At 41.0% G+C, this 24,308-nt stretch overlaps 1 protein-coding gene across 3 annotated transcripts in view; it reads right to left on the bottom strand.

Annotated features, from left to right (window-relative positions):
- PLEKHG1 (pleckstrin homology and RhoGEF domain containing G1) overlaps positions 1–24,308 on the bottom strand; it is a gene marked incomplete at both ends in the record, with an annotated part of 74,520 nt that overhangs the window by 24,748 nt on the left and 25,464 nt on the right. For 2 of the 3 annotated variants that reach the window (XM_084228841.1, XM_084228842.1), the window contains 4 exons: positions 93–243; positions 3,079–3,125; positions 8,455–8,524; positions 22,359–22,459. In XM_084228841.1, the coding sequence (XP_084084967.1) occupies positions 93–243; positions 3,079–3,125; positions 8,455–8,524; positions 22,359–22,459 (369 nt within the window). The remainder of the gene's footprint in view (positions 1–92; positions 244–3,078; positions 3,126–8,454; positions 8,525–22,358; positions 22,460–24,308) is intronic. The other variant, XM_084228843.1, reaches the window with a different exon arrangement.

The raw sequence follows: 24,308 nt of genomic DNA, 5'->3' as shown, positions 1-24,308 counted from the left end.
GGAAAACACTTCCATATGTCCCCCGCCTTTTCGGATATTTTCTCCCCTAAACTTAAAAGATACACAAGTCTCTGTCCCCTGCAGAAACTTACATGCAGAAGGAGATGATACTTGAGAATCCGCTGAACTGGCTTCAGGAGATAGGACCCCAGAGGCAGGGAGTGTTTCAGAGTTTCCTGTCGTTCCCTGAAGAACTTGGCCAGCACCTTGTTCCTCATGCACTCCGTGAGCACAGCCACCGACCTGCAAGAAGCAGCGACGTTTTTATCTAAATTGCAATGCCGAACGTGGGTACTCAGGCACTAAATACCCTAAACTGGGCAGCGCAGCAACAGAGCTAAGCTAGACTAATGTGGGGTATATGAGAGAAGGGCATCCATCTGGGCGAGCGAATCAGCAGAAGGCACCCTAACGGTGTGGCTGGTGGGGGAGTGCGGCTGTAAGCCCACACGCCTGCCTCCGGAAGACACAGCCCTGGCCAAGAGACTGCAGCATGCCAAAGGAGAATGAACTGGACGTCAGCCCCAAGGGCGCCCCCATGGGTGTCTTTGTGCAGTGCTCACTTTCCACTAGCTAGAGGGAAGGCATGAGCACCTCCATACTAAGAAAAGGGGTTCCCTCTTCCCATGGTCACAGCCTTCTGCTGGTCCAGTTTGCATAAACTGCACGATATAACGGCCCTTGGGGACCTCCTAGCACAGTTGGCTTCCCTTTGGGCATCTTTGCACGGCTCTCTCTCATACCTCTGCCGGCTCTCCTCATTCTAAAGACAGCGTCTGAGAGGGTGAGACAGCCTCGCTCCTCAAGAGTGAGTCACTCAGCAGTGTATTCGAAAGGTCACTCAGAGTCCTCTTCCATCCCAGCGGGTCCAAAGGTGATGCGTAGCCCCTCACATACCCAGGGGCGTGGTGGAAACAAGGCTCACATCTCCTACGTAAAGCAAGCTGCTGGGCTGGTGGAGTCACACGCACGTACAGGAATATCTTGTGGTCTTGCAAGAAAGCAGGTGGAAGTCATTCTAGCCCCTCTGTCCCCAAGTCAGTCATATATTTTCAGGATTAATTTGAAAATCAGAGAGAACCAAACCATAAAGTGAGATTCCTGGGAAGGCAGAGAAACAGTCTTCCTGATGAAATTATTAGACTCTCCAAGTCCATCTATTTTGAGAAATATCAGTCCAAGCAGATCGCTAGCCTTCTACGCTGAGATTTCAAAACTGTTCTTCATCCGAGGCTTGGGGACATCTCTATTAACAAGTAGAGTCAGAATCAGTTTCCGAGTAGCCCTTTGGTCATCTGAGGGCTTGAGCTTTGCGTGAATATAAGAACTGCCAGCAACAAGTTCTGAGTAGATGGGGGTCCCTGTTCCCAGAAGTCCCGGGTTGGGGGGGGGTGCATCGGAGGACCCTGACCTGACTGGGCTGTGCCTCTGCCTGTGTCTCTTCCCAGCAAAACTGCTGGGAACACCTGTCAAGGTGGCAGGTGACATTTAATATCACCAGCCTGGTCCAGAGGGGGAGAGGATGCCAGCTCGAGGGGAAAGGAAAGCTGGGCCCTCAGACAGCAGCTGGATGGAGACAAGGAACAAGTGGACACATTTTTCTATGAGTATGAAAACAAAATTGGGCAGGAACCAGACACTCTTGCTGCACTGAGAAGGCCTTGGGAGCATGTCTGCTCAGACGCTTCTTTTCTTCTTCAAAGTGAGAGTCAAAACTCAAAAATACTCCCCGCAGGAAACCGTCCTTAGCTCTCCTCACTGCGGCTTGTTCTTCCTTCACCTCGTGCATCTTCAGCATCCGTTACACACGACGGAGCTCACACTGTGTCAACTTGCATCTGTTGATTGGCTTCTCCCCAACACATGAGTCTACTGAGTCTAGTTGTATTCTGAACCCCCAAGAGTAGAAACTGCTAGAAGGCAAGCGGGGTTCATCCCTACTTCCTGCCCACATCCTCCAAGCTTGCAACTTTGCTCCATCCAGGAAAGGCTCTTAAAAATATTTGTGCACAAATAATGTTGCCTTCTTTGACCCTGAGGCCACCTAGTAGAGAAACAGCTGCCTTAATTTTGTCCTCTCCTCTTTCATTTCTCTGTTAGACACATCTTAATATAAACTTCCCAAACTGCCAATTCAGAAGGTATTTCGTTGAATAACATGCTTGTAGGGAACTTTACACAGACATAATCCCCTGAAGAGCTGCTCTGGTGGCTTGGGTCCTGAAACTGAGTCCAGAACTTCGTTGATTCTCTAGAGTGGAATGTTTTCCCTTCCCTTCAGGAAGAAGTTTGGTGGCGTTGAGGGCCAAAGCTGTGATTTTCCTGAATTTGAGTGTTGGGGCAAGGCAGGCTTTTTGCTCCAGGTTCACGGGACTTAGCTGAGCATCCTGACATCTTCAGATAAAGGTGGAGACAACAGGGCCTCCCCTGGTGGCGCAGAGGTTGAGTGCTGGGCTGTGAAGCTGCCCGCAGCCTCTGCGGCACCAGTTCAATCCCTGGCCACCTGTGAGGGTCCCACACGGCGCGCGGACCTCTCCTGCCGTGCCCGCTGCTCCCCTCAGCAGTGTATTTCATCAGTCTGTTGTGCTCCCCGCTCTGGCTCTGGTGAATTCTCTCACCCTCCTGCACTTCTGACTGTACCCAGTGCTTGTGTAAATAAATAAATAAATAAATCTTTTTAAAAAAAAGGTGGAGACAACAGAACCTGTCTTATTCCCAACTAGGCGATGGTCTCTCAGTGTTGCCCATACCCATAACAACACAACACACACACAGAAGGGTTCTCTGACAAGCCTTGAACGCAATGGGTTTCCTTTGTTTCCCACTAAAGTGCCAGCAATCTTTTGGCCTCATTCAGGGTTTTCACAATTTTCCCCTACACTGATCTGTGGGGAGCCCCAAAGTCTGAGCAGGACAATGTCTGAGAATCCCTGGATTTTACTGTCAGCATGTCTTGCTGTGCTTCCCACAATGCTCTGCTCCAGGCAGACATTCCTCAGAGCCACATCCACTGGACTGATGGGCTTGCCACCAGGTGGGAGGGGACCAGGCAACCCCGCACACACACACACTGGGTACCTGGGGTAGTTGGTGCAGTACTGGGTATAGATGTGGAAGGCTTCACTCTGCAAGGAAACAAGAGAGGCATTAGAGGCAAAAGGCAAAGGCATCCACACTCCTTCAAAAACAACAAAGGGCCCTCCGTGGTGGTGCAGGGGTTAAAGACAGCGCTATCAAGCTATGGCCAGTCACTGCAGCCTGAGTTCGATTCCCTGGCCAGCCAAGAAGATGACCCACATAGTGCAGCAGACCTTTCTTGTCTCACCTGCTGTTCCCCTCAGCAGTGTATTTCAGTCAGTCTGCCTGCTCTGTTCCCCACTCTGTCTCTGGTGAATCCTCTTACCCCACCCACCCCTGCACCTCTGGCCTGTACCCCAGCTCTTGTATGCATAAATAAATTTAAAAAAAAAGATTGTACAACTGGATCCAAGGAGAAATAAGAGCATCACACTTAGGTCTCTGAGGAATGCTGAGATACATTCACAAATAGATTCAAAACTGCCTTTTTCCTATCAAGATGGGTGGGTAAAGAAATCAGTTGTCCCTCTGCAGGACAGTGTTCATTTGCAAGTCTGATGTCAAGCAGCACTTACATGATCTATAATTTCAAGACTTGTTCAAAGACGATGAAGGTGCAGACACCTAGTGAAGCAGAGATTTTAGGAGGGTAAACTGGAAGACGCTCAAGGTAATTTTTTTTGGAGGCACCCAGTAATCTTTTTGGTCCCATTCAAAGCCTTTCACAATTTCTCCTACACTGGCAAGGAAAAGCCGTAGACGAAACAGTGAAACGTCTGAGGCTACATTTTCACACTTTGATTGTAAAACGGTCAGTGAGAATAAATAATTCAAGACCACTGGATTACCAGCTCTTGTAAACTCAAAAGGAATTACATTTTGAAAAAGAGTCACAGCCTAATGCTTTGGTGGTGTTTCACATTCTGCTTGTTCTAAAGCCACTTCACACTGGAATCACCTGCGACTCCCAGAGAATAAATTGTGATAATTTTAATTTTTTTCAGACTTAAAAGGAATTCCAGTTAAAGTCCTTTTTGTTAAACTCAACTAGGATTGTTTTCTTATTAAAGTTGCGAGCATATTTAAGAGGAGAGAAGATGGCCTATAGCACCCCCAACTATCATTTCTGAAGCAAATTTGAGACATCATGTCACTTGTATTTTAGTAACTATCTCTGAAATATGGCCTTCAAGGCGCATCACTGCAATGTCATTTCATATCACATTTAAATAATTTCCTAATATTATGAAAGCTCACCACTCACTATTCATATTTCCTCTTTTCCTTTTTTCAGAGTTTGCCTGTCAGTTTTGGAATCCAAACAACAGTCATGAACAACTGATCTCCTCTAATCCATCAGATCCCCCTTGATCTTTTCTGCACTTGCAGTTTGGGTGAACACACCAGATGGCTTATCCAGTAGACTCCCCAGTCTCGGTTTTGCTGACTTACCCCTACGGCTTCCTTTCATGCGTCCTCTGTCCTCTGCACTCCTGTGGCTTAGTAGAGGCTTAAACAGATTTAGGTTCCATCATTTGGCGTGAATCATTTCCTAGGTCGCATTGTACTTCCATCAGGAGGCAGGGCCTGCTCGTTGTCTCTCTTTTTCTAATGTTAACAACTCTTGGCAATTATTGCCTAGATCTATTAATTCACTAGGGGTTGCAAAATGGTGATACTTCAACTCTATGGTTCCTTCTTCATTCTTAGCTGGACTCTTTCTCCAAAGGGAATATTCTGATATTAACTCTTTGATACCCTGCAGTTTGTGGTTTCATATGGGAAAGGCAAGAAAAGGTTTGATTCTTTTCTTTAATTTTCAAAATAATGCAGTGGTTCACTAGCATCCTGCAAAGGTCAGCGGCCTGGTTTTCTTTTTGCAAGGGATGGAATCACACTTACTGAATTTTTGTTACTATATCTTTGGAATCAATTTCTGGAAGCAGGCCTGCTGATGTCAAGAGTGAATTCCCCTCTAAGGGGTCTGTGCTACTCTCATTGCCCCTAGTTATAGGGGGACCTGTTTCTCTCTGGTCATGCCCACTTAATATGCTGCCAAATTTTCCAGCACAGTACTAAAGAAAATCTAAATAAACTGCCAACTTCAAAAAGGTGGAAAATAAACATATCTTGATTTGTGGCATCTCCTGAGAAAGTATATGATCTACTGGCCCTGAACCTACAGTTTCAATGCCACTATGTCCCCAGGAGACCAGGCAAGAGCCCAGATGGTTCTGGCCTCCATCTGGGCCCTTCACACATTAGGTCTATCTGTCTGGCTCCCCGAGGCACTGAGCACCCAAGCCTGCTCCATGAACAGGAAAGACAAGTGATTTGGCCAACGTCTTCTAGTAAATGCAGATCAGACTGGTGTCTTTCTCTGGGTGAGCTCACATACGCTCTTTCCTGCCCCCTGCACAACTTAGTCTTGAGTTGAACAAAATCAGGCTGATTTTCCTTAAATTTAGAAACTTCTGGATCATTTGAAATACCAAATTTTAAAAAAATGGCCTCCATGAAAATAGGTGTAAATTATATTGTATGCTGGACCTCTCCTGAATGAGGTCTCCAGACGTCTGCATAATTGTCTTTCTGAGCACTCTGACACCCCGGCGCCCTTGCTGTCTTAAATTAGGGGGCTGTGATTGGAATCAGCTATGTATACTTAGCATAGAATCAAATGCATAATTCATCTCAGATTTATAAACTCCATGGGCAATTCAAACAGTGGTTTTACACAAAGATCAATAGCCAAAAGCTAGTTAATCCTTTAATGCTTTTATTAGATAGACCACCCCAAATCATTTTCAGAAGTGTTTAAGAAAAGGCAATAATAAAGAAATGACACAAAAACAGACATTTCATTCTGTTTTTTCAAATTGCCATTAAAGAGTGCATAAAAACAAGACATTTGATTATGAAAGATTCAAAATATAAGTGAGTCAGAGCTGGTCAAACAGACGCAAGCGCACTCACGTTCACTGAACGAACAACCAGAGTAAAAAAATCTGTACGATCTTCGGGTTCCTTCTGTCACAGGGTATCTCTGTCCCCCTTCCTCTTCCTCTCCCTCTTTCCCTGATCCTTCTCTCTCCCTCTCTTGCACATGTATACACACACACACACGCACACACACACACACTTTTGATTCCTGAGCTTTCAGTGGACACTATGAGAAAAGCTTAAAATGCAAGAAGCGGAAGGGTAAGATCATATTGACTTGCATTCACTGTGCTGATGCTGATATCAGCACTTAAGTGAGGATAATTTCAGTAGGTGGGTGAGGTGTGGTGTGGCCCGGGGACACCCCAGGAGAAAGGAGCCCAAGGGAGGGAGCCGAGCAACTGGGGGGAGCTGGGGTAGGGGGGAGATAGAGGGAGGCCGGATCTCTGAAAGAGAAGCTTAGTCTCTCCTAGACGCTTCCCAGTGTCACCTGACTGACAGTCAAGATAAGGGGTGTAAATGAGGGGGGAGAGGACAGGACCCCCAAGGAAACGGGGTTCTGGTTTTGCAGAGGCCTGTGCTGACAGCTGCTCAGCTGGGAAACAGTTTGGCCTGCTCAGTGGGAACTTATTTCTGCCCCTTAAAAGAATGGCCTCCACAGCTCGTTCTTTCACGAGCAGCAGGTGAGACGCCTTCTCTTTTTGTCCCGAAGCGTTTCTGTAGCCTACACTCCCCCCACGCCCCAAAAGCCAGGTCAAAGATGAAACTCCGTGTCAGCCCCAGTGATTCAGATAAAAGCAAAAGTCAACTGCCAGCTTTACTTCTTTCATTAATGGCCTCTCAATTAAAGCAATTTTCCGTTCCTCCTCGGGCTTGAGCAGCTGGTCGTGTTTCAGAAAACGTAACATCTCCTAAATCTCAGGGTGCTGAGTGAGAAGCAAGTGGTGCCAGAAGCAAACACTCCCTTACCCGGCCCTGCTTCCATGTGAGAATGCCGAGCCCTCGAGTCGGTCTTCTAATTAAACTTGGCATTATTACAATGAAGAAGATTGGGGAGTTGGCAACGTGGCACATAAACAAACTTTTATGTGAATAATTAAGCCAGAGCTAAGCACATGCTGGACCGTCTTTAATCAGCTTGTGATTACAGTTACCAGTAAAAGCCCAGCGTTTCCGAAAGCGTCCTTGCTGTTTATGTGCTGCGGTTCTTGTGACATCTCTTCTTTGATATACTCGGCCTGGCTTTTCACCCACTTCTCCCGATTCCATTTCCCTTCTCCTTTTCAAGTTCCTTTAGGAGGGTGAATTCTGACCCGGGTAACTTGGGCACCGGATGCATGTGTAAGCAGGTGTGCACATTTTACACGTTAGGCCCCACCACCGCCACACACCCCCACCTACAAAGTGTTTTATATACAAGCCCAACCACTGCCTTTAAGGGATCACACTTCCATAAAACCCAGAGTGTGATGTTTGGATTCAACACCACTGGGCCGAGCTGCAGCCGTCAGAAATGACCCCCTGGAACAAGTTCGGAGCCAGATCAGGCTGGGAGCTCACGTCACCTTCACCTTGGACTCCAGCACTCTAAACGAGGTGCTAATTCTCAGCTGATCCCAAAGCACCATCCTGAACTTGGCTTAAACCTTTCTTTGCACATCTGAGAACACAACTGCAGAAATTCCATGAAGTTCTGGCGTAAGACAATTTGCCTGAGGTTTTCCAAACAAAAGCTATGGAATATTTAAGAGAAACTTTAGGATGCTGTATGTAGAAAGTCATGGGAAGGACTGCCTGGTATGTTCCAGAACTCGACCTCCTATCCAGGTACAGAGTATGGACGGTCATTTAACCTTTGCAGATCAAATCCTTTCTTTCTATTTTTCTAACTCATCAATACTGCTTAGGAAGAATCGGAAAATGAAAGTACATTTTTAGGTGCTGTCTTCACCACACCACCTCCAAATGGTAATTACACGGCTTAGCGACTGTTACATATATTGTATATAAAGCATTTATATTCTATCGGATTCCTATCGCTTCTCGGCCTTTTGGCTAAGATCAAGAGTATATTCTATTGGATTCTTGCGACTGGTCTAGTGGCATTTTACAAATATTCATTTTTCTAACATTCTTCTATTTTGGATTTTACTTCCTCCAGGTTTTAAGTTCTGCCCAGGAAACCTGGGTAATATTCAGTTACTACACAAAATCTAGCACCACCATTATGCTGGCTTTCCCAGCTCCTGGGGACAGTAACTGTATACGATTTTTGCATGCTGGTGAAAAACAAACAAACAAAAAAACAGAGTAAGACAGATCAGTGGTTCACTTCATCTAACACAGAACATGGCAGTCATTTTAACTTTAAAATGCAAACCATTTGTCCTCTGTGTCTGTCTTGCTTGGCCTGGAGAAATGAACTCTGCTCACCTTGGACACGAAACATTCTGCTATGGCCACAGGATCATTTTCACAGTTTTCCAAATCTTGCAGAAGTTCACTAATAATAAAAAAAAAAATAGCCAGAAAGCATTAGATTGTAGCCTTATGGTTGAGGACATTTTAGTTAACTTAGAAGTTTAAACATTTACATGGCATTTATCAGGAATCCTATTTATAGTTGCATAACTGAGGATCCATTGTCATCACCAAGGTCTAGATAAGGAACTTCCCCAAGGTCTCCCTGGAGCAGAGATTTAAACGGAGGCGGACTTGTAACTCTTCTACCCAGAAACAAACCCTGCCTGACATTTAAGTCTTCTAGAGGCTTATAACTGCTCACATTCTCACACTCATTCACTCACTAAACAATTGTGTAGGTTCCATGTACCATCCAAGCCAATGGGAATAAATGCATCGGTGAATAAAATGGAAAATGACCCCTGGTATCCAGAAGCTTGGAGGCCATTGGAAGTCAGTCATTCAATGAAAAATTACATAATAATTGTAAAATTATAAATAGAAATAGAGCTCTGATGGAAAGATATGCTGAGGAGGAATTATACCTTCAGGCATAATTCTATATTATATTTAATGGCTTACTATTGTAAAAAACTGTATATCTCATGTGGATATACTATAACTAATCTGTCACTGATAGATAAAATTCTAAACATGGAATTGCGGGTCAAAATCCACCACCATAGGGCCTCCCCAGTGGCACAGCAGGTTGAGCGCAGCACTGTAAAGTTGTCTGCAGCCTCTGCAGCTGGGTTCGATTCCCGGCCAGCCAGGGAGATACCCACATGGTGCAGCAGATCTCTCCTGTCTCCCCTCTGCTCTCCTCAGCAGTATATTTCAGTCCATCTGCCTGTTGTGTTCCCCATCTGTCTCTGGTGAATCCTCTCACCCTCCGGCACCTCTGGCCTGTACCCCAGTTCTTGTATAAATAAATAAATCTTAAAAAAAAATCCACCACCACAATCTGTTGTGCTTCCTTTCTGCTTTGTTCTCACCCCTCCCCCAGTTTTTTCGGCTCCAGCTGTTTCTGTGTTCCTTTTCTAAACATACTAATACTGTACTTCATTATGTTTCAATTTTAGATGTCCCAAACTTTCCCTTTTCCTATTTTCTCAACAAGTTCTATTATGAAATTTGATTGGAAGTCAGACTACATTTTTAAGAATATGTTAATATAATTTTCAGCTGAGCCTCAGAGTGTGTCATAATTACTTTTCCTTTTTTTGTACAATCATGTTTTGTCTGGAATTAACATTGCCTCCTTTTTTGCTTTGTTTTCAGAGCAAACACCCCTAAATTATCCTCAAACATCGTGTCAAAGGTACGACTCTCTTCAACACCAATCTGATGATGCTCTTCACCTTGACTTGTGGGGGATGACTTTTGTTTCTTAGACACCATTTCAGATGCATTCTGTCCTTTGGGAGGTAACAACCACCTATTTAGAGGTAATAAGGGTAATAGGTAACAACTCAGAATCTTCCTACTTCAAAATGTTAAACCCTTCACATTGATAATATCAGTGGGTAAATAATTCTTGGTTGGAAATCATTTTCTCTGTCTTGAGGGAACTATCTTTTGCCTTATGTCAATTCTATCTAGTTGCTCTTGAAAGGTCTGATGTCATATTATTATTTTGGACTTTCCTTCCCTGCTCCTTGCTTTCTGCACAGCTCCCCTTTCTCTGATTGAACACTGTGGCTCCTGTTGTTCATGCAAGACACTCCTCAATCATGTGGGATTTGTACTTTCCTGTTTGAAGGTGAGACACAACAATGTTCACCATAAACTCTGTGCACGCTCATGGAATGTTCCTTGACCCAAAGCAGCAATTCTCAAACTTTTCCTGGGGGAGGGGTCAATTTGGTTTACACTCTTAAAAATTCTTTATCTGGGTTGTATCTATCAATACTTATTCTATAAGAAATGAAAATCAAATACTTTAAGAATTTTTCAATTAACTTAATAATGCATTCAGTATATTAATATAAATTGCTTCTGGTGGAAAATTTTATAAAACAAAAATCACTGAGAAGCATTGTTTTTGATTTTTTGTCAAATCTCTAATGTCCACCTTAACAAAGCACCAATGAATTCTCATACCTGTTTGTTTATTCTATCTGTTATAATTTGTTACTCTGGCTGAATCACATAGAAAACAAAATTCAGTCTCACATAGATGTGCCAAATAGACCAGCCTCTTCAGATCAGGGTGGATAGCCTTCTTTGAGATCACAATGAAACTCCACTGACAAACCCAATATGAAGCCACCAATGCTCCACACCTGTTACTGTAAAACTCATTAGTCTAGGTCCGGTCTGGTGGGCTTAAGTCTCAGTGCTATCTCTGCTTTGGCCTGAGTTCGATCCCCAGCCAGGGAGCTAACCCACATGGTGCAGCAGACCTCTCTTCTCTCCTGCTGCTCCCCTTTGTAGTGTGTTTCTGTAAATTCACCTGTTCTGCTGCCCATTCTGTCTCTTGTGAGTCCTCTTACCTCCTGTACCTCTGGCCTATACCCTAGTTCTTCTATGCATAAATAAATAAATCAATCTTTAAAAAAACCCAAAAGCCCCATCAGTCTATCTCATACACTTTGACAGGATCTTTTACAGTGAATAGTTTTGGGATAGTCCCAATTTCAAACATTTTTTTTCTAATATTCCAATAAAAATCACTTTGTAATATTAATTTTAATTAGGAAAGCTGTCTAACATTTGCATTAATCTCTTTGATAGAAAGATGAGCATGACTGAATTAAAGGCAGTTGAAATCTGATCACTGGGACCTTAACACTGGATGAAGAGGAAAAAGTCAAAGAAAAAAAAAAAAAACAGCTAAGAAGCAACATTTCTGGGTCAGCAGTTTCCATTATTGGAGGATGGAGCGCTCCTAATATAGGTTTTGTGTCCAGATCTTTCAACATAAACGTTCTTTCTGAGCAGAGAAGAATTCTGAGCAGAATCCATTGTGTTACTTCTCAAAGCTTAAGAGAAATGGTCCTCGGCAACATTTAACTCCTTGTGTGCTAAATGCTATCCCCAACAGTGGACGTACTGGCAGGCGGAAGTGTCTGGAGGGAGCCACCCAGCTCTGGGGATGGCTTACTGGTACATGGATGACTAGCATTCATTGCTCAAGAACCACAGAGATGGGATCTTTGATTCCCAGACCCTAATTTTAGGGTGAGGAAACCACGGCTCATAAAAGGGAGGCAGCTTACTTTAGGTAACACAGCCAATAATTAAAGGTCAGAGCTGAGGTTAGTATCAGGGCTCGTGGAGCACCCATCTTGCAGTCTACTCTAAATATGTCTGTTGAAAGATTTATTCCAGATTGAATCATGAAACCATTAACTCAAAACATTATATGCTCTACGGTGTTAGCTGCAGTGTTAGTTACAATAGCTATGGCTTGGAAACAACCCAACTTCCCAGTGACAGAGATCAAGAAGCTGTGGCCTGTCCACACTATGGAAGACTACTCAGTCACAGGAAAGATGAAATGTTGCCATGTACACACCTAAATGGAAGGTGTGGGAGGGAATTATATGCAGGAAAGCAAGTCAGAATGACAAAAACAAATATTATTTACATAGTGGATGATTCAACAAAGCAAAATACTTACAAAAACTAGCAGACGAATAAATAAATGAGGTTTTTGAGATTAAGAGGGAGGGAGAAAGGGTGAAAGGGCTATAAAAGATGGTGAGGACATGAAATTTTTTTTTTAAAAAGACAGGAAAAATATCTTTATCAGAAAAAAATAAAAGGTAAACAACATCTACTTCCCATTAAGGGTCCTAGATGCATTTACCCACTGTGTTACGTGACTATGAGGATCCAAGAAAAAAAAAAAGTTTTGTGTATCAGGCATTATTATAGTTACTGAGGTTATGGGGTAAAGAACACGGACTAAATATAGGTATCCTTGGTGCTTATATTCCAATCGTGTTAATCTCTGAACAAACAAACACAACATCCTACAAAAGACAACAGTGTTGGTAAGGATGAGAGGAGCTGGAATCCTGTGCACTGTTGGTGGGAATGCAAAATGGTGCAGCTGCTATGGAAAGGTGTATGGAAGGTCATCAGAAAATGAAAAATAGAACCACCACATGTTCCAACAATCTAACTTCTGGGTATTTATCCAGAAGAACTGAAATCAGGATCTTCAAGAGATATTAGCACTCCCATGTTCAATGCAGCACTATTTGCAATTGCCAAGATATGGAAACAACCTAAATAACCATGAGTGGATAAAGAAAATGTGGCATGTGCATACAACAAAACATTATTGAGTTTTGAAAAGGAAGGAAATTCTGCAACATGCAACCACATGAATGAAACTTGAGCAGGTTATGCTAAGTACAATTAGTCAGTTACAGAAAAATAAATCCTATGTGATTCTACTTAAAGGAGGTATCAACATAGTCAAACTCACAGAATAAGAGAGTAGAATGGTGGTTACCAGGGGCTAGGGGGAGGGGAAATGGAGGTGTGCTAGTCAACGGGGTAAAGTTTCAAGCCAACAAGTTCTAAAGATTCCCATTCCTGAGCAGCACTGTTCCTAACAGTGACGTATTGTAAAGAGGGTAGTTCTCATTGTAAGTGTTCTTAGATAATGAAATAAAATTTTAAAAACCTATTTTGCTAAAAGAAAAGAAACTAAATGAAATTACAATAGAAAAGCACATACCATGGTGTATTAATGCTTATAAAGGAATGGTGAATAAAATATATAGAAGGAAATATAGGTGAAACACTACGTGATCTGCACATCAAAGACATCTTTACAGAGACATCACCCAAAGCAGTGATAGTGAAGGCAAAGATCAACAGCTGGGACTACATCAAATTAAAGAGCTTCTGCACAGCAAAAGAGACAATAACAAAAACAAAGAGAAACCCCACCGACTGGGAGAACATTTTTGCACCCAACACTAATGATAAAGGACTGATCACAAAAATCTGCAAAGAGCTGATGAGACTCAACAACAACAAAGAAAATAATCCAGTCAAAAAATGGGCAGAAGAGCTAAAAAGAAACTTCTCTGAAGAGGAAATGCAAATGGCCAACAGGCATATGAAAAAATGTTCAACATCTCACTTGCCATCAGGGAAATGCAAATTAAAACTACCATGAGATACCATCTTACACCAGTGAGAATGGCACATATTAAAAAAACTAGCAACAACAAATGCTGGCGAGGGTGTGGAGAAAAAGGAACTCTTCTGCACTGTTGGTGGGAGTGCAAACTGCTCCAACCACTGTGGAGAGCTGTGTGGAGATTTCTGGACCTACTAAACATAGAGCTTCCATAGGATCCAGCAATTCCACTCCTAGGTATTTACCCAAAGGACACAGAAACATCAATTCCAAAGAACACCTGCACCCCTATGTTTATAGCAGCACTGTTTACAATAGCTAAGCTTTGGAAACAACCCAAATGCCCAAAAATAGATGACTGGATCAAGAAGATGTGGTACATATATACCATGGAATATTACTCAGCATTCAAAAAAGATAAACACATGCAATTTGCAGCAACATGGATGGCGCTGGAAGGGATCATGCTCAGCGAAATAAGCCAAAAAGAAAAAGAAAAATACCGGATGGTCTCACTCATAGCAGGAATCTAGAAAACTTAAATAAGGGACCAGGAAAATGAATAACTATAAGAAAGTGAAAATCAAAATCAACAGAAAACTATGAACCAGAGACACTTTTAGGGGGGCGGGGGCGGGAGGGGAGGGATTGGGGTCAGAATGGGGGGGCTGCAATTGTATGGGGAATATAACAATAAAATTTATAAAAAAAAAATAAAGGAATGGTGATGTGAAAAATAAAAAAAAGAATTGGTTCTACTGAAAATCAAAGCAAAAATAACATAATATGACTTTGTAACTTGTGATATGAAATAAATTACAAAGGCAAAGTCATAGCGAATGAGGCTGGGTGAGGGCAGGAAAGCGTTGGAGTAGTCAAGGAAGGCTCTCTAAGGAGGTGATATTTGAGAGCAGGGAAGAGGAAGTCATTAAAGGACTCAGTTGTGTGTCCAGGACAAAATGAACTTAGTGTGTTCTTATGTGACGTACAGAAAGGAAGCACTTGTGGCTGGAGTGTAGTGAATAATGGGGTGTGGGAGACACAGGAAGACACTAACCATTCAATAGTAGGTCGTGTCCTATAGCAGCACAGATGGGGTCATGGCAAGTGGCTTATCAGGCGCTTAAGACACTTCCTAAAGACCAGAAAGAGGACTGTCCTTCTAGAATTATGACCTCTTGGGGTGGGGACCAAATAATTTCAGTGTATCAGCATAACACACAATGTGCACCCACAATTCTGGAGCATACTGGCCAGAAGGGGTAATTCACAGACTGTTTTCTACTCAAAGCTAAAATTAGATTATCCTACCTTCAGGATTTGGGTATTTTCCCTTTTCCCTGAGTAATTGTTCCAGATATTTCCTCCTTTTTGAGTATGACTATGAGAAAGAACACAATTAAAATTTCTTTGTTGAGCTCAAGTCCCTTGTTTGGGGGCGACTACAGAAAAAACTCTTTTCCTTTACAGACCATTTTTACATGTACAGTTTTCTCTGACCACTGATGTGACCTTGAAAGCAGAAACCACTGATTCTGCTGCCTCATATTGCTGAAAATCAGGAACGGGGCCTCTCCTCTTCCTGTCTGCAACAGACTCCAAGCACCACTTCCTGTCACCACCCACCTAATGAGGTCAGCTGACGTTTTAACTTGTTGCTTCCACAGAAGTACATTTGCTTGTGGGAAAAGAAAATGGGTGAGGTTAACAGGACCAAGTGTTCTATTAACTTCACCAATATATTAGCACTGGCTGGAAAAGTCTTTAAAAATTGTGTGAATAAAAATTTTTCTACCATCATGTGTTACAGACAATTTTGGTGAAAATGAAATGCTCTACAAGAGGAGATAACTAGCCCCTCCTGTCACTGCCTAGCTGTTTTATATATCACATGATTCACTTTCTAAATAACAATTCAAAAGGAGAAAAAAGCATGGCTCAAATAATTTTTCTGCTTAAGACATATGGTACTTTCTCTGTGAAGCTTTTATTAGTCCCCTCAGACAAAATTAACTACACAAAACTTGGAGCTCTCAAAGCAATATCGTCCATTCCTTAATTATATGACTTATTACCTCGGGTTCGCAGTGGTGTCATTCATCTTTATATTACTGGACTTAGCCCAGTGTTTTAACACAGCAGTGACTCAACATGGTATATGGAATAAAGAGAAAGTGTTATAGGAAAAATGAAAAGTTTTGCTCTCACCTTTTGAGAAAGAGAGCTTAGATTCATTTGCTAAGAATTAACTTAAAAATAGATATTCAGTATGGAGGAATGGTCTCTATATCCTTACTCTTCAAACTTAAGGAAACATTCACATTTCAGTTCAGACAACTCCTTTCTATTTAAAAGGCAGATGCTGTATCAAACAGTTGGCACATCTTTGGTTACCAGAAAAAAAAGTTTTTAGATTTTAGGGGTAAGTTAAAATGGGGAGAGTGGTTTCTTTTGACTGACCTAATTTTCTGATCATTGGAGGATTTATTCCAGACACCAAACCAGAGACTTAAATATCTAGGGATTATGAAAGAAAGAGAGAGTTGGCTAAAAAAAAAAAAGCAAACAAAAATAAAGTCTTGATTGTAATTTATGACATTGCATATTGGAAGATTTTGTGATATAACAATTTAAACCTAAACATATACCAAAACTGAAACCTCATCATATATCAGGACAGCACAAGAAAAGACGTTATAAATGACTGTCATTTATGAATATGTATGAAAAAATTCTTTAAAAATACAAACACATCAAACTCATCAGTACATAAATATATAAAACATCATGACCAGAAACCATACTGGTTTATTCCAGTAATGTATGTATGATTCAAGTCAGAATGCCTATTAATATAATTTACTACTCTGTGAATAAGAGAAGAATCATAGGCTAATTTTCTTTATAAGAAAATTAATTTATAAGAAAATTTTATAAGAAAATTTCTTTATAAGAAAAGACAGGTCAAACATTCAATAAAATTCAATATTCACTCATAATAAAATCTTAGCAAAATAGGAGCAAGTGTTTACTTAAATTCCATAGAAAACATTGTGCTCTAAGGTTAAATAGTTAAAACATTCTTCCTAAGGTAAGAAATCAAATAAAGACACCAACATCTACTCAACACTGAATGGGAACATTACCCAAAGCAATAAGACATAAAAAAAAAATATAAGCGGTAGAACAACTCAAAGGGAGACAAAAAAATCTTCCTTGCTTTCAGATATCATTGTCTACATAGCAAATCTGAAAGGATCTGTAAACCAATACCAGAACTGAAGGACAATTTAGAAAGACAGTCAGATATGTGTCAACATATCCAAATATATATTTGATACCCATAAATAAAAAGCATTCTTAGATGACAATTATAGCTCACTAAAAAACAGAAAAAATATTCTAGTCAAAATAACATCAGAGGAAATAATTTTTTTTAAAGTTACACATATAAAATGATGGTGAAATTCTTGTAAGACTTTATTGTAAATCTTATAAGACTTTTAAAAAAAGCTTGATTAAAGCGATATATGCTTACAGATGGGATGATTCAGAATTGTACAGATGTCAATTCTGCCAAAATTCACCTATAAATTAAGTGCAATTTCAATAAAAATCCCAAAGGACTTATTCACAAAACCTGACAAACTAATAAAAATGCAGAGTTAAGGAAGTCAAAGCCAGCAAGAAGAACAATGATGGATTAAATAAGAAGGCAATGTAGTTTAGGGCAGGGATGGATGAAGAGACTGATGAGACAGAAAACTGAGCTTCAAGATAGAACCACACATAGAGAAGGAAGAATGTGAAAATGTAAATTAGCTTAGAAAGAATGTGGAAATGCAAATTAGCTTTTCAATCAAGTATGACAGCAACAATGGTGAGGATTATAAAAATAAGAATTTGGATTTCCTATCATATACCGTATACTTCCATCCATTTTAATACGAATAAGGACAAATGTGAAAAGCAACATTTTAAGGCATTTAGGAAAAAAGTATATTACCAGAGGGCAGGAGATCATTTTTTTTAACACAACCAAAATTCACAGAGTATAAAAAGCACATTTATGTACTGTCGTCAAACATATATTAGACAACTTCTTTTCAAAGAAAGCAAAATAAAACTGAAAGGCAAGTCTCCTTCCAGGAGATGTCTATCATACACACAATACACAAATACCTTGATAGAATCTACCAAGAACTCCTATACCACAGCAAGAATAAGAAATACCCTTGGGCCTCCCCAGTGGAGCAGTGGTTGAGTGCTGGGTTGCGAAGCTGCCCGCAGCCTCCGCAGCGCCGGTTCGATCCCTGGCTGCCGGGTAAGGGTCCCACATGGCGCGCAGACCTCTCCTGCCGCCCGCTGCTCCCCTCAGCAGTGGACTTCGATCCTTCTGCCTGCTCTGCTCCCCACTCTGGCTCTGGTGAATTCTCTCACCCTCCCGCACTTCTGACTGTACCCAGCACTTGTATAAATAAATAAATAAATCTTTAAAAAAAAAAATAAGAAATACCCTGATTAAAAAATGGGCAGTGAGTATGAGGCAGAAATCCACAGGAGAAATCTAAGTGATAAACCACAAGAGAGCTGCCCAGTCTTACTGCACCATCATTCCACAAAACAGTAATAACCTCAATGGAATATTATATCACAGTTAAAACAAGTGACATAGAACTACGCATCTCAAAACAGTGTTGAGTGAAAAATTTATAAAAGGCTGACACAATTTGCGCCATGACCATGTTACCTATTTTAAATACGTCCACATATATGATAATGTCAACAAAGATCTTGGATAGTAGTTAGAGTTTTTGTGGTAGAGTGGGCCAGATTATACTGACATACTATGCACATCTCTTCCAAGTTCCAGCTTAAAATCTGCTGTTGAGGAAGTGTTTATGCCATTAAAATTGGCAAACATTATAAATTCCAATTTCCTCTCCATTTTTCTCACCTTTGGACAACTGGTTTACCAGCATATGTTTCTCTACAGGGTGGAATTCAATTTGAGGGGATAGAGAAGTTACATGTAATCTTCCAATTACATGTAATCTCCTTATGCTTCAGGGAATTTCTAAAGCAAATATGGCACAAGGAAAGGCTTTGACAGAGTGGGGGTGGTTTATGGACATTTATCATATTACTTTATGCTTTTCTGTATTTTAGAAATATTTCCTGAAAAAAAGAATCTAGTCAGCTGAATTTTTCAGTTCAGTATAAACCATTTTCTTTCTGCCCTCTTTAATTTTAGAGATTTAAATCTTGGTTAGTTGGTCAAAGTAATATTATTATGTTGAAAACCTGGACCTTAACTAATAATAGAAACTTTAAAGATTTTATTTCAAGCACCAACTATACATCTGCCAGATAGTCATATCTTTGAAATCAATTGATATAGGGTAGATAACAAAGGATTCATAAGAGGCATTATCATAAAAAGTCACATCAGTACTCTCATTTAACCAAATACATTGTAACAAAGAAATGTGGAAGCTCTAAATTTCGGCTCCCATTTTAAGAGAAAGGAAATAATGAATAGGGACAAAACAGTACAGACAATTCAACTGTAAAAATTAAACAAGAAAATATTTTTTAAAATAATGATGATGATACTAATAATATTAATAAAATTAGAAAATACCAATACCAAGAGAGATTTGATAAATCACGTATTCACATTAGGCTAAATTTAATTTCACATCTTTGTCCTTGAGCAGAGGACTTCCTCTACTCTCCAATTGATTTCTTGTCAATAAGAAGTATATACAATGTGCATCCTGTGTCCCCAGGAGAGCTGGTAAGAGAATTAAGTAAGATGATGCTTGTGCATATAAATGTGATTATAAAAGGGACAGGCACGAACACGGTTGTGTGGAGTTGTGTCACTGCCGATGTCTGACGTGTCATCTTTAGGGTGCTCATTTACTTCGACTCAGGTTTGTCTTAGACATGTCTGACTTCCTTGTTCAACAAAAAGAGCAGAGAGCTTATGCAAGAACGTAAAGCTCTTCTCAGCCTACTCACTTTTGCAGACTGTACAGCCGAGATCCCTTCTTATTGAGTCAAAGGGCTTCCAGCCTTATCTTTCTTTAAATTAGGAGAAACATGAAGCTGTAAAGTCCAGGGAGCAAACCCCCCCTGGGGAGTATGCCCCAGGATCACAGGAACACAGGAGGGAGTGTGGCTGATGGCTGGGGCTGGAGTCAGAGAAGCCAGGATGAGGCATATAAAGAGATACAGCACATAAAACTCTATGGCTTCTGGCACGAAGCAAACACTAGATAAACAGTCATTACCATCAACTTACAGCCAAACCACCAGAAGGCTTAGGTCAAGGGCTTCCCATCATTTGGCCTCCCCATTTCTAGAGTTCCAGTGCCATTAGTGGGAAAACACTAAAAGGGGAAGCTACTAAAAAGTTCAGAGGATTTTACCATCAGCAACTACCAAAAGGGGGTCTGCTTTAACACATCAATAGTGAACAGGTAGACTCTACTAACAAACATATGGATTCTCCAGTCCTGGTTCGGTTTGCTATGCCCTCTTTCTATTGTCTTTCTGTGTTTGTTTCCTGAGAGAATATTTCTTAACCTTGGCCACACATTACAAATATCTAAGGACCTTTTGAAAAATTCTGATGTCCTGCCCCACCCCAGGCCAAATGACTAGAATTTGTGGGGGTATTTTTTTAAAAAAGAGCTTTCCAGGTGGACTGAAAAAAATTAAGAGAAGAATTCTACTTTCTACCGGAAATGTCTCCTCGCTGACAATACTGCACAGCCTCTTCAGAGACTGGTGGCAAACACAATGGTTGCTATTTGAAGGCAAGAAGCAAAAAAAAAAAAAAAAAAAACAACTACAAAAAACCAAAAAATAATCTGGAAAGGTTCAGCAAGATCACCCCTGTGGTGCTTAGATGTTGCTGGAAGAAACAGCACAAGATAAGGACCTGGGTGCAGCTTCACATCCATAGGGGTGTATTAGAATAAGAAACCTTTGTCCTTACTTCTTCCCATATGCAAACAGCTCTGACTGTTGACTTTGTAAAATTAAGGGACTGCTTTGGTGTTGTGAATCATGCTTCTCCTTTGTCAATTAACCAAGAATGCTAGAAACCCACCTCCTTTAGTTAACTGAAAATGTTAGAAATTAACTGGGAAGCAAGGCTTTTCTTTGTAAAGGAACAATTATGTATTCTTTCTGTGCACGTGATTTACCTATAAAATTAAGACCAAACCCCTGAGCGTGGACCAGTCACTCAGAGAAACCTGACAAGTCTCCTGGGTCAAGGTCTGTCATTCGGCACTGAACACCTTCTTTAACAAACGTGTCTGGTATTAATCTTAAATTCACTTCACTGCAGTGGTTATTTCAACTGACAGCCTGGTTGAGAACCACTATCTTGGAACATCCCAACTGGTGTTCACAAAGTCTACAGAGTTAAACGACAGAGACCTTGCAGCACTGACATTTCTTACATGCCAGGCTTTCAAAATTAAAGCATGTGCTGATGCAATTCAGCAAACATGCCTCCCAGTGGTCAGGCTCATGCTAGGTGTTAGGGATTCAAAGGTGACGAGTGAGATGTGGATCCTGTTTCTGCGGAGCTCACCTATACCATTTTCAGCAAGCAAAGAGGGGCAGGATTTATAATTTGCATTATAGTTGAGTACCCCATTGATAGGGCATTGTAGAATTTTATATAGGGATTTTACTGTAGCAAAATGACCGATCATTGGATATTATTTTGGTGCTGACACTGTGCTGGGCAGTGAGCTAGGAACTTTGTGCATCAGCTCACTGAGATTCACAATAACCTTGACACAATAACCTTGAAGTAGATGTCCCTATTGTTTCCATTCATTCAGTCCACAAAAAAGTCTGAATGCATGTTAGAATAGTAACAAAACAGACAGATCTTCCCCATGAGGTGTGTGAATAGGTATGAGGAGGAAGGAAACCACAAACATTATCCCAAAGTCAATCATATCGTCTGTTAGAAATTGCAAAATGCCAAGTTTCACTGAGCAAGGAGGATCTGAGAGCAGATTTAAAGTAAGGAGTGGTTATTCCACATCATTTAAGGACTAACCCTACAATATATATACGGCTCAACTGTGATATGAGCCCATAAATCTGTGCTGTTAACGGTGATATTAGGAAAACAACCTGTTCTTTCACCTGCCCATTACCTTGTCTTCCCAGAGGCTTCACATTATAAAAGTTGATTTACTTGATCCAATCCTGATCCCTGTTTGCTCTGTTCATTACGGTAATTTTTGAGCCCAGTGCCTGCTACATAGTAGGTACTTAATACATGTTGGAGTTAAATCAATACTTTTAATTAATTTGAATAAATATATATTATGACAAAGTATTTATTGATTTATACTGTGCCTTGCCCATTCTCTAGGCAGAACATTTGAAGAAAAAATCGGTGGCAGTGAGGCTGGACTGCACTAAGTAAACATGTACTTCTAGAAGGTGCTGTTCATGTTGGGTTGTGGAAGGAAGATGTGATTGCTCTGACCAGGGAAGAGCGCTTGTCTTTGAGCCTGGAGGGTAGATGCAATGGACTATAGAAAAAATGTAAGACTCATATAAAAGCAAATATGCTGCTGGGTAGAAGAGTTCCTGGCATGGTAGCCCACAAAAATCTGTAAGTTGAATCAAAGATTGTGGGGAATGTTTTCTTAGGCTGCATTCACTTCAGAGACATTTGTAATGTTCTCCCATGAGAATAATCTTGCGAGTGTTAACTTACCTATTGAAGTGGTAGATATCCTCTATGTTTCCAAAAAGGGCCGAACTTTCTTCCGTCCCCAGAGGAAGTTTTGCTTGGTCCCGTATACAGTCAAGATAATCCTGCGAAATCATGAGAAGAGGTCTTAAGTATCCCTGTGATTCTCTGAGACATCTTCAGTGACGTAAGATGTGTCTTTAATATCAATTTCAAGTCATTATTTACTGTACTAATGTGCTCACAGCTGTGGAAAATGTCAGAGTTTTGCATAACAAGTCCAACTGGAGTTTCCTTGACTAATTCATGTGATAAAAGATACTCCCAAATTCAAAGTGGGGCACCAGAAAAATAAAACTCACGACATTTCTCAACAGAAAGGGAACTGTAACTGTGTGAGATGATGAACATTTTACTTACTGTGGTAATCATTTTGCAGTATATGTATGTATCAAATCATTATGCTTTCTACCTTAAACAAGTATGTTACATGCAAATCATATCTCAATATAAGTGGGCAGAAAGTAACAGAGTTGTTTTAAACATAAAGCTATCAATTGTTAAAGTGCAGAACTAAATTCTCCCTTAAATACCAATTTAGAAAGAAAACCTTAAAAAAAAAATAAGCACACAATTCACTTCACTCTACCAACAGGCTATGTTAACAAGCCACAGAAAAATCTGCAAGGATTTTACATGGTTTAACACAGAGTCAGTTTGTAAACAGAGCTGATGCGGGCTCAGACCCACAGTGGGTTAAACGTAGGTGACTTAGAAGCTATTTGAACTGCTGAGAGAGGGGAAAAGAGCTTTCCGTCCATCCCCGAGTGCTAGAGTTCATAACTCAGTGTTCCCCTCTCTCCCAGCAATGCTTGCAAAAAGCACTCTGTAGGAGGCAAGCAAACAATAAAGAAAAAAGTGAAAACAGCTGAAATAACGTAAAATAAAAAAATAAATACAATCCCCTGCCCTGGGCAGAACAATGTACTGTGGCTCTGGCCCAAGCAGCCTTCTGCAGCCTTTGAAGGAAGCAGCCCCGCGCAGAGGCTGCCGGGCCGCGGAAGTCCCAGCCCTGGACTGCATCCCAGCGACCCATTGGGAACACAGGAGATTTCAGACACGACTCACAGACAGCAAAACAGAAATTCAAGAGTCGTCAGATAATTGTTTATCTTTTAATAATCCGCCTTTGCACTCCTACTTTGTAGGATGCTCAGGTAAGACAGGCAGGGCTTCATTGTTAACTTTCTGGGGCAGCATCAAACAACTGACCATTCTAGCTCTTTAATAATAAACTCATTGTCATGCAGGACCTGATGTTCATAAACTTTTTTTTTCTTTTTACAGTCGTTGTGGTAACATCTTCTCAAGAAAATGGCCATCCCTTAAGAAATCAGCTTCACATGGCTGAAGCGTAGTTGCCATTAAACCCCACAATGTAAGACCTACTCTCCTTTGTTTTATGAATGGAACAATCATAGGGGCTCAAGAGTCTGCACAGGATCTGGAGTGGCCACGCAAGAAATGCTAACGGCTTGGGGGATGTCATAGCACACTTTGAACAACACTAAAACCAAACCTACACTTCCTCGAAAAAATAAATGAGTCCTTGATGTTTTCATGAAATTCCACATGGTGCAAAAGAATGTGGTGATATTTAAACTGCATTAAGGGTTTATAGCTGACAGTCATTGCATACTCTGCTTTAAAAGGACACAATGTCTTCAAAATTAAGAAGGATAGAAGGCCAGAAAGATCTGGATAGTATGAAATTAAAAAGTAAAACAGAAGGACACGGACAGGCCTAGTTCACACAGATAGCCTGATGAAGGGTGGGACGCATTTAACAAGAAAACAATCTTTTTTCTCACTTCAAGTGCAAAGCGTGCTCATTTGCAGAAACCCGATACTAGATTCTTCATGAGGGAAAGATTGAGTTAAGGGGCTTGAAGAATTTCAGCTGGGGTGAGAGAC

The sequence above is a fragment of the Talpa europaea genome, assembly GCF_964194135.1.
Source record: "Talpa europaea genome assembly, chromosome: 2".
Taxonomy (NCBI): domain Eukaryota; kingdom Metazoa; phylum Chordata; class Mammalia; order Eulipotyphla; family Talpidae; genus Talpa; species Talpa europaea.
This window is presented reverse-complemented; position numbering and strand designations above follow the sequence as displayed.